The sequence below is a fragment of the Belonocnema kinseyi genome, chromosome 6, assembly GCF_010883055.1.
Source record: "Belonocnema kinseyi isolate 2016_QV_RU_SX_M_011 chromosome 6, B_treatae_v1, whole genome shotgun sequence".
Classification (NCBI taxonomy): domain Eukaryota; kingdom Metazoa; phylum Arthropoda; class Insecta; order Hymenoptera; family Cynipidae; genus Belonocnema; species Belonocnema kinseyi.
This window is the reverse complement of record NC_046662.1, coordinates 3354693-3366281: the sequence shown is the minus strand read 5'-3', so window position 1 is coordinate 3366281 and position 11589 is coordinate 3354693. Positions and strand designations below refer to the sequence as shown.

Genomic DNA, 11589 nt, shown 5'->3' with positions numbered 1-11589 from the left:
CTCACGCGCTTTTGATTGGAAATTTTAACTAAACAACGAATTTTCGGCCGGATAGGAAGAAAAATAGTATACATTACACGGGACGAATGTCGAAGGCCCCTTGTAATGTAATGTACTATTTCCAGGATTTGAGTAGACATCCTGGTTTACCTGAATTTTATTTTATTTTTTGTTTTTTTTTTCTCTTATTTTACAGAGGTTTTACCGATACCACGAGCTTCTTTTCCACAAAGAAGTGAATAAGAAAAGATTAGATAATACAGCAGGATCACCCTCGCAAAGGCCACCTTATATTAAAATATTCAAGCAATGCTGGATCCAGTGTTTCAACGTCTTCTTCATATTTTTTGTAACACTTTCTCTGTTTCCTGGTGTCCATTCCAGCATTAAGAGGTACCAGGATGACTTCATAGTGCCGCATGAATATTACACGAGTATCATGTGTTTTATTACTTTCAACGTCACGGCCATGCTCGGTAGTTTACTTGGCTCCATGTTCCAATTGGTGAGACAGTCATTCATTTCCTTAATATTTATATCATTTATAATTTATAATATTTAATTTTTAATTTTTAAAATGAAAATTAATCATTAACCCTTTGCGGCATGGTGGGAATACCGTATTCCCTGCTTTTTTCTTATCACTTTTTGCGATTTCAGATTAGTTTTTATTAGATTTGTGAATACTTACAAAACAAAGATGAAAAAAAGCTTTTTTTGTTGTAAAAATTCATTATTGAAAAAACTTTTTATTATATCCTTATGAAAATGGATGCTGAAGGGTTTTTGGGGTCGCTGAATACGAATTTGGACTCAGATTTGAAAATTCAAAATGGCGGATCCAATATGGCTGCCGAAATTGGGAATATTTTTTGATTTTATCTGAAAATTGGTATAGAAGGGTTTTTGGCGTCAATGATCACGAATATGAACTCAGATTTAGGAAATTTAAAATGGTGGATCCAAGATAGCGCACGAAACTTGGAATATTTTTGGATTTTTTTCTGAAAATTGGTATACAGAGGTTTTCGAGGTCGCGGATCACGAATCTGAAATCAGACTTTGCAAATCCAAAATGACGGATCCAATATGGCGGTCAAAATAATAAAGTTTTCTGGATTTAAAAAAAAATTAGTGTACAAGATTTTTGGAGTCACTGATCACGAATCTGAATTTAGATTTTAAAAATTCAGAAAATTGGTACTAATCCATGTTTTAGGTGAGTAGGTGTATGTTTTTTCAAATCTCAATATTCTAAATATTTGTCATTTTGAACACAGATTCAAGATCAGCGACCCCCTGCCTGTGCCAACTTTCAAAAAAAGATTGAGAAATATTTTGAATTTTGGCCCGCCATTTTGAATGTCAAAATCTAAGTTCAGATTCGTGATCAGTGATCCCAAAAACCCCCGTATACCAATTTTCAGAAAAAAATAAAAAAATATGCCAAACGTTAGTTTGTTCAGATTCGTAATCAGCGACCCCAAAAAAGGAAAGGGTTGATAAAATTAATTTATAATTTATTTTAGACGTTTTTTGAGCGATGATACTATTTTACTACTATATCGAAAAAAATACACTAAATATACTTTTTAATATTTTTTTAAATATTAAATTTTTGTTTTTAATTATTCACTAATTGGCTAAAAATGGTCTCAATGGCTGATTAAGCCCCGTTAAAAATGGTGAATTTCCAAGACAAAAATATTATCTTTTAACAAAATAGCTGAATTTGCGACCAGATAGTTACATTTTCAAACACAAAGATTAATTCTCAATGAATGACATAAATTTTCGAAAAAAAAAACTTTTGAATTTTCAGCAAAAAGTGTTATAGTTAATATTGAAACCAACGAAGATTTTAATTTTAAATAAAAAGCAGTTGAATATAACCAAAGAACAAGCGATTTAAACAAAATATTGGAATCTTCAGCTAAAACAAATTAATTTTTAACTATGCATTGCATTGTTAATAACAGTTTTTAAAATTTTGTACCAAAATATACGAATTTTAAACTAAATGTATATATTTTTTACCATAGAGATGAATTTTTAACAAAATGCATACATTTTTAACCAAATATTTTAAAAAATGAATGTGATGTTAGTCCAAATTTTTTAAAATTATTTTTAGTCTCTATTTTTTTTCGTTTCTAAAAATGTTGAATTTGAATAATTGAATTTTTAAGCTAAAAAATACAAATCTTTAACCAAGAATGATTTAGTGTAATTTTTATTGAGGAGAATTAATGTTCAATTTAACAAAACAAAAAACGAATTTTCTACAAAATAGTTTAATTCTGTACCAAGTAATTGAATGTTATACCAAATTGTAAAATTTTCAAATCAATAACACGATTTTTCTATAAAAAATTTGAACTTTCAACCCGAGAATATGAATTTTCAAGATCAAAATTTTGTTGCAATCTACCAGTTGAATTTTCAACAAAATAGTTAGATTTTCAGTATAAAAAATTTATTTCTACCCTGAAAAAACGATAGTTTCAACTAAAATAAAAAAAATGTTTGTTCCCAATTTAGTACAACTTTTAACCAAAGAGTTTGATTTTTAATCTAAAAAGATTAATTTTAAACAAGTTAATTTTGAAACAAACAATTCAATTTTTAACCAAAAAAATTGATTTTCTTTCAAAAAGTACAAATTTCAACCAAATACATCAATTTTCGACCAAATTGTTTATAAATTTTCTTCCAGATCGTTTACTTCTCGGCCCGAAAATACGAATTTTTTACAAACTTCTTTAATTTTCAATTCAGACATGTGGATTTTTAACAAAAAAGTAGTTATTTTTCAACCGAAACAGGTAAAAATGTTCAACCAAATAGTCGAATTTTCAATAAAAAATATTTTATTCAAGAAAAAAGAAACAAAATTTTAATCCAACTGTTGAATTATTAAACCATAAATATAACTTTTAAAAAAAAAAGTTGAATTTTCAAACAAGATGATTAATTCACAACAATTTACATAAATTTTTGAAAACAAAAAACTGTTGAATTTTAGTGCCAATCAGGCGAATTCTCTTCGAATTAATTGAATTTCTTATAAAAAAGTTGAATTTTCACCAAAAAATATTATAGTAGATATTTAAAACAAGAAAGATTTTAATTTTAAATAAAAAACAGTTGAACACTTACATCATCAGACCAAAAAAGATAAATGTTCAACAAAAAAATCGAATTTTCAATAAAAAAATATTTTAGTCAAGAAAAAAGAAAAAAATTTTAATCAAACTGTTGAATTATCAAGGCAAACAGGTGACTTTTATACAAAACAGTTGAATTTTAAACCAAGAAATGTGAACTTTTAAGAAAAAATTGTTGAATTTTCAAGAAAATAATAAATAATAATAAAATAATTTAATAAATAATAAAACCGGGAAACCGGGAATTTTTTGGGACCGGGAAATGATAATGAATTTTTTTACCGGGAATTTTACAAATTTATAGATGAAAAATCTGTCCACGTTCAATTTCAACAATTTTGAAATACTTAGTGGAATTGTTATGTTTTTCAATTATGCTTTTATTTAGCTGACAATGCGTAATTCAAAATTTTTGTATCTTAACCATTTTTTTCCATTTAAAATTTTTATTTCTTAGCTTACATTTTTAATTTAAAGAATTTTCAAATGCTTTCTTAAAGATTTGATCAAATAAAAAATAAAAGCCTTTGATGTTAAAAATTTTTGGATAAAAAACTATTTTATCTAATAAATCAATCTTTTTTTTTTAATTTATCTGTACTTTAAGTAATAAAAAGTGAACAAAAATATTTGACATAAAAATATATTCTTAATAAAAAGATTTTATTGAATTTAAAATATTGTTTCAGTCCAAAATATTCAATTTTTAACTCATTTAATTTGGAATTTTTAATTAAAAAAAAAGGTTATTTATTGAATATTGAGCAATATTTGAATTTGTATTGAAGACATGTAAATTGAAACCAAATATTTAAAAGTAAAGAATCTTTAACTGAATTGTTTGACATAGAAAGCCTGGAATCGTTCAAATTTCGAAGAGCCTTTAAAATTTTAACGTTACAATTTTAATAGTTGTATTTAAAAAATGTTTTATTTGTAAGTTAAAATTTAAAATTTTTTTATGTATAATTTACAAATTAACATTTGTAGAAAAAATTGGAGTAATTTTAAGAGATTATTAGGAGTTTTAAAAAGATGAAAATTATCCTGCAAATTTTAGAAAGTTTTCTTAAAATCTTCTAGAATCTTTTTTGAACATTTTGTTTAAACCTTTAAAAAACTTTTTAAATATTCTCTTAAAATAATTTTTCAAAATAAAAAATTATTTTTAATTTTCCTGTGAATCTTAAGAATATGTTATTATTCTTTTGAAGCCTTTCACAATTCTTGAAAAGAATCTAATTTTTTTGTTTAAAATCTGCGAAAATCTACATTTTATTTTATATTAGGCTATCATTTCAAGTTTTACATTAAGTTCCAATATTTTCAAAACTTCTACATGTCTCTTAAAATTAGTCCAATTTCGCCTCCAAATAATAAATGTTCAATTGTTATTTATACATCGAAATTGTGAAGAAATGTTCTAAAATTTGTGGGATTTTCTGAAAATTGTAGAAAAAAATCAATTAATTTTGACAGATATTTTAGAAGTTCTGAAAAAATTTCCAAAATAATTTTAAATTAAAAATAACTTCTAGATTTCTTAAGATTTTGAAATAAAATCTTGAAGCTTTCCAAGGATTTTTAAACTCTTTAAAAAGAAAATAATTGAATTTCTAATTTAAGAAATGTTCAGTTAAATTTTTTTCAATTTTTGATGTTTCTAGCTTAAAATTTCTTAAAATTATATAATTTTGAAATTTTTAAAGTTCATTGATTGCTTTTTTAATTTAGAGCATTAAAAATGAAAACGTGGATTTATATTTTTTTATATTGAAAAATGTTAGTACCTTCAATTTTATATGCGTAAATTATTGAGCGTTTGAATACAACATTTTTTTCATGGAAAACTTATAAATTTCAATTTTAAAAGTTGAAAATTTAACAGTTCCCTTTGAGTGCTTTCGTTTGCAGCTCAATTTTTATTACCTCAAGTGGAAATTTGTTTAGCTTTATTCCATTTTTTAAATTTCATTGAACGTGAAAAATGTTTGTGACACAGGAAAAAAACCGGGAATTTATTTCGTCGATTAAAGCGGCCATCCTGAAAATGAATACAACTTTATTTTTTCAGCCAAGTCCGAAGTATTCATTCGTTCCAATTCTTCTGCGGGTTTTCTTCATTCCACTCTTTTTGGTTTGCAACTATCAACCGAAAATAGCTGGTGTTTTGGTAGAGAGAACGATTCCACTATTAATTACGAATGATTGGATTTACTTGGTAATTGCCATTGCCATGGGACTCACGAGTGGATACTTTTCTTCCATTTCCATGGTGTATTGTTCCAGGTATGAAAAAAAAACTCTGCTAGTATTAAAATTGTCTTTATAATTTCGAACCTGCAGATCAATAATTCGAAAGAAAATTATCACAAAAATGATTTATTTTCAATAAAATAGTTGAATTTGTAACCAAAGATTATAAAATTTTTACCAAAAAGATTAATTTTCGACAAAATACATGAATTTTCGATAAAACTGTTAAACTTTTAATTCGGAAATATGATTTTTCAATTAAAAAGTTTTGAACCAAGAAAATTAATTTGCTACCTGAAAAGACGAATTTCTAACAAAAAACCATTAATTTTCGATACAGCAGTTGAATTTGTAACTAATAAAGATTAATATTGAACCAAAAATAAAATAGTTAAATTCTGCACTTGAAAAAATTAATTATCAATTTTAAAAAAATGTTCTGCCAAGTAGGTGAATTTTTGCCTAATAAAGGATGCATCTTAAACCAGAAATGAAATGGTTAAATTTTTAGTTAAGAAAATTTAATTTTTAACAAATAAATGGACGCTTCAACAAAATATATGAATTTTCATCCAAATTCCTGAAGTTTGAAGTGAAAAAGACGAATCATTTATAAAATAGTTAAATTTTGAATCCGGAAATATGATTTTTCAGTTAAAAAGTTAATTATCTACTAAATAATTCAATTTTTAACGGAACAATTAAAAATTCTACCAAAATATTTGCATTTTCAAACAAACATGAATTTTCAACAAAAACTTTAGCTTTATACTAAATAGTTTAATCTTCTACTAAATTGATAAATTGTTAACCAAAAATGACTAATTTTTAACAAAAAAATTAACCTGCTAACAAAAAAAGACGAATTTTCAACCAACGAGATGAATTTTCAACAAAAAAGTTAAACATTCAACCAAGTAGTTGAATTTTTAAACAAAAATATGATTTTCTGAGCTAGATGATTTGTTTTTTTTTTTTATTAAAAATACAAACTTTTAACTAAAAATGGAGTAGTTAAACTTTCAGTTAAAAGTATAAATTTTCAATCGAAAAGATGACTCTTTGAACAAAAATTTAACTTTCAACCAAATAATTTCATTTTCTACCAAATAGTTAAATTTAAAAAAAAAAAAAAAGTATATTTCTACCAAGAAGATATATCTGCTACCAAAAAATAAGATTTTTCAATAAAATATATAAATTTACATGGAAACAGCTGCCTTTTTAATCAGAAAGGATCATTTTTCATTTCAATATATCAATAAATAAACACAATTTTTAACAAAAGAGTTAAAAATTCTACCAAAAAGTTGAATTTAAAAAAAAACATGAGTTTACAAGGAAATAGTTGAATTTTCAATTAGAAAAGATCAGTTTTCAATTGAAAAAATCAATTAAAAAAATTTTCAACTAAAATTATAAATTTCGAAGAAAAAAATGAATTTTTACAAAAGAGTTAAACATTCAACCAAATAATTGAATTTAAAAAAAAAATGAATTTTTAGCTAAAAATGGACGTGAATGCGTAGTTAAAAGAATCAAGTTCAATCTAAAAACTAAACGAATTTTCATACAAAATGATGAATCTCCAAAAAAAAATGAATTTACAATAAGAGTTTAACATTCAAGCAAACAGTTGAATTCAGAAAAAAAGACATGAATTTTCAACTAAAAATGGAATATAAAAATTTGTAGTGAAAAGTGTCAATTTTTAACCAAAAATCAAACGAATTTTCAACAAAATAGTTCAATTTTTACCCAAGGAATTGAATTTTTCACTAAGATGATAAATCTTGAAAATAAAATTTAATTTTCAACCAAAAAGTTTTAAATTCCACCAAATAGTTGAATTTTCAACTAAAAATGAAACGAATTTTTAACCAAATAATTCGATTTTGAACTGGATAATTTCAATTTTCAACAAGAACAAAAAAATATAAATTTCAAAAAAAAATACACATGAATTTTCAACCAAATAGTTGAATTTAAAAACAAAAGGATGAATTTTTAAGAATTTTAAGCCAAGAAAATTAATTTCCTACCAAAAAACAGGAGTTTACAACAAAAAATCACGAATTTTCAACCAAATAGTTGAATCTTCAAAAAGAAAAGATCAATTATCAGAAAGGAAAAACAATTTTCAACTAAAATGTTGAACAAAAAAGGAAAATTGTCAACAAGAGTTCAAAATTTAACCAAATAATTGAATTATCAAAAGAAAAAAAAAGAAATAAAGCACTGATTCTAAAAATTGAATAGTGAAATTTATAGTTAAAAGAATAAATTTTAAAAACCGAAAATGAAACGAATTTTCAACAAAATAGTTCAATTTTTACCCAAGGAGTTGAATTTTCCACTCAGATGATAAATCTGAAAATAAAATTTAATTTTTAACGAAAGAGTTCAGCATTCAATCAAATAGTTAAATATTCAACTAAAAATGAAATAGTGAAATTTTTAGTTAAAAGAATAAATTTTCAGCTAAAAATTAAACCAATTTTCAACCAAAAACTTCGATTCTCAACTAGAAAAGATTAATTTTCAACAAAATAGCTCAATTTTCAACCAAAGAGATGAGTTTTCTACTAAAATTATGAATCTTCAAAAAAAACAAAAAAATTTAGTTGTGAATAAAACAGCCAAATAGTTGTATTTTGAACAAACATATATAAATTTTTAAAAAATACATCAATTTAAAAAAAAGACATGAATTTTCCAGAAATACACGAGAGTTTTTTACTAAAAATAGAATAGTGAAATTTTTAGTTAAAACAATAAATTCCGAATAAAAATTAAAACGAATTATTAACCAAAGATTTCGATTTTCAACTAGAAAAAATCAATTTTCATCAAAACAGTTAAGTTTTCAGAAAATTACAAGAATTAAAAAATATATATTCAATGACGAATTTCCAACAAAAAACTACGGATTTTTAACGAAATAGTTAAATTTTCAAATAGAAAAGATCAATTCTCAGAAAGGAAAAACAATTTTCAACTAAAATTTTGAATATAAATAAATGAATTCTTAAGAAGAGTTAAACATTCGAACAAATCGCTGAATTAAAACAATGAACATTTAATTTTCCAACAAAGAGCTTAGCATGCAACCAAATATTTGAATTTTCAACTAAAAATACATGTATTTTCAACTAAAACTGAAATAGTGAAATTTTCAGTTAAAAAAGTCAAATTTAAGCCAAAAATTAAACAAATTTTCATCTACAATGATGAAACTTGGAAAAAAACATTGAATTTTCAATAAAAGAGTTCGACCAAATAGTTGAATTTTCAACTGAAAATGAAATACTGAAATTTTTAGTTAAAAGAATAAATTTTCAACTAAAAATGAAGGGAATTTTCAACCAAGAGATGTGTTTTCTACTAAAATTATGAATCTTCTAAAAAAATTAAATTTTGGACGAAAAAGTTAAACATTCAACAAAATGGTGAAATTTTCAGAAAAATATATGAATTTTTAAGAATTTTGAAACAAGAGAATGAATTTTCTAACAAAGAAGGTCAATTTCCAACAAAATACCAAACATTTTTAACTAAAATCTTGAATGAAAATAAATGAATTCTCAACAAGAGTTTATACCTTCAATCAAGCAGTTGAATTTAAAAAAAAGTAGATGAATTTTAACTAAAAGTGGAATAGTGCAATTTTTAGTGAAAATAAACAAATTCAAACCAAAAATTAAATTAATTTTCAGGTAAAATGATGAATCTTCAAAAGAAATGAAATTTTCAAGAAAATAGTTCGAAATTTAAACAAATATTTGCATTTTCAAAAAGAAAAAGAAAAATTACATGCATTTTCAACTAAAAATGGGATATTGAAATTTTTAGTTAAAAGAGTCAATTTTAAACCAAAAATGAAACGAATTTTCAACAAAATAGTTCAATTTTCAATTAAAGAGATGAGTTTTCTAATAAATTTATGAATTCTCAAAAAATTAAATTTTGGACAAAGAAGTTTAACATTCAACAAAATAGTGAAATTTTAGGAAAAATATATGAATTAAAGACAAAAATGTATGAATTTTTAAGAATTTTGAACGAAGAAAATTAATTTGCTATCAAAGAAGACGGATTTCCAACAAAAAATCACGAATTTTCAACCGAATAGTTGAATTTTCAACTAAAATGTTGAATTAAAAAAAGAAGATGAATTTTTAACTAGAATTTTTAGTTAAATTAATCAAATTTAAACCAAAAATGAAATGAATTTTTAGCTAAAATGATGAATCTTTAAAAAAAAGTGAATTTATTTCTTGACTGGGAATTTTATGAATTTTAAAAAGGAAAATTTTCCCAAGTTTGATTTCAACAGTTTTGTAAATAATTAAAGTACAAAAAAACTGAACAATAATTGAATATAATATCATTTGTTCCCATAATTTTATTTTTAAATAAAAATTTTTATGAATCATCAATAAAATATTTTTAATTCAAAGTCTTAGGTCTTCTTTTATATTATTTTTTATATTAAATTGAATAAATAAATAAATTGATTAATATATTATTTTTATTAGTTTATTTAGCCATTAAAAATTTCACTGTTCATTGAAGACGAGTAAATTGAACACAAATATACAATTTACAATTTGAATCATTTTATTCTAAAAATTCTTAGTTTGTAAGTGAAATTGTTAAATTTTGACGCATGAATAAAAATTGAACACTTATTATTTGTAAACAAAATTTGAGTAATATCAAGAGATATTTCATAGTTTTGAAAAGATTCAAAATCAATAGAACGTCCAAATACATTTTAAAATTAACCGAATTTTTCCTACTTTTGGAAAAACCTACAAATTAAAAAAAAATCCTTAAAATCTTCCAGATTCTGTTTTGGTCATTTTGGAAATATCTTAAAATTTTTTTTAATTTTCTGTTACAATCATTTTTTAAAATGAAAAATCATTTTCAATTTTCCTAGGAATCTTAAGAAAATGTTTTTATTCTTTTTAAGCCTTTCACAATTCTTAAAATGTTTCTAAATATATGTATTTTCCCAAAAAAATCGTAAATTTTTTTAACCAGATAAGTACATTTTTAACAGAAATGCTGAATCTTAAACCAAATAATTAAATGTTCAATCTAAAACACGAATTTTTGACTAAAATGAAAAATCTTCAACCAAAAAAGATCAATTTTCCTCTAAAAATACTAATTTTAAACCCCAAATGATGAATTCTTAACAACATAGTAATATTTTTAACCAGTAAAATAAAGTTTCAACTGAAATGATAAATACTAAACCAAATAGTTGGATTTTCAACGGATAAAGATACATTTCAAAAAAAAATTTGAACTTTCAGGTAAAAAAAATTGTTTAACAACAAAAAATGAATTTTCATCGAAATAGTTACATTTTTAAGTTAAAAGTCGATTTTTTAAAAAAATATATGAATTTTCAACTGAAATATTAAACTTAATAATTAAATTTTTAACCAAAAACACGAATTTTCAACTAAAGTGATGAATCTTTAATCCAAAAGATTCATTTTCAAACAACAATAATTTTCTACAAAAAACTTGAATTTTTAATTAAATAATGAAATTTAAAAAAAAAGTTAAATGGTTTGTCTTTGTACTCAAGAGAAAGATCGTTAACAAAATAAATAAATTTTCAACAAAATGCACAAATTAAAAATAATTAAGAATATAGTACCTAATTTTTCAGCCCAAAAGACGAAATTTAACAAAATAAACTTGGGTGAAAGTCAAACTATTTTGTTAATCCTTTATTTATTTATTTTTTTGCTTGAAGATCTTCTTTCTGTTGATAAATAATTGTATTTCCAAGAAAAAATAGGAATTAAAACAAAATTCCATGAATTTTCAAGCAAAACATGATTTTTCAACCGAAATTGAAATAGTGAAATTTTTAGGTAAAAGAATAAATTTTCAACTAAAAATGAAGCGAATTTTCAACCAAAGAGATGAGTTTTCTTCTAAAATTATGAATTTTCAATGAAAATGTTGAATAACAATAAATAATGTCTTAACAAGAGTTATGTCTTCAATCAAGTAGTTGAATTTAAAAAAAAAGTAGATGAATTTTTAACTAAAAGTGGAATAGTGCAATTTTTAGTGAAAATAAACGAATTAAGACCAAAAATTAAATTAATTTTCAGGTAATATGATGAATCTTCAA

The 11589-nt window shown here is 23.3% G+C and overlaps 1 protein-coding gene across 5 annotated transcripts in view; it reads left to right on the top strand.

The window, feature by feature from the left end:
- The window catches only part of LOC117175099 (equilibrative nucleoside transporter 1), a 79767-nt gene that overhangs the window by 66158 nt on the left and 2020 nt on the right, over positions 1–11589 (top strand). For all 5 annotated transcript variants that reach the window (XM_033364648.1, XM_033364649.1, XM_033364647.1 and 2 more), the window contains 2 exons: positions 197–505; positions 5242–5456. In XM_033364648.1, coding sequence (XP_033220539.1) covers positions 197–505; positions 5242–5456 — 524 coding nt within the window. The remainder of the gene's footprint in view (positions 1–196; positions 506–5241; positions 5457–11589) is intronic.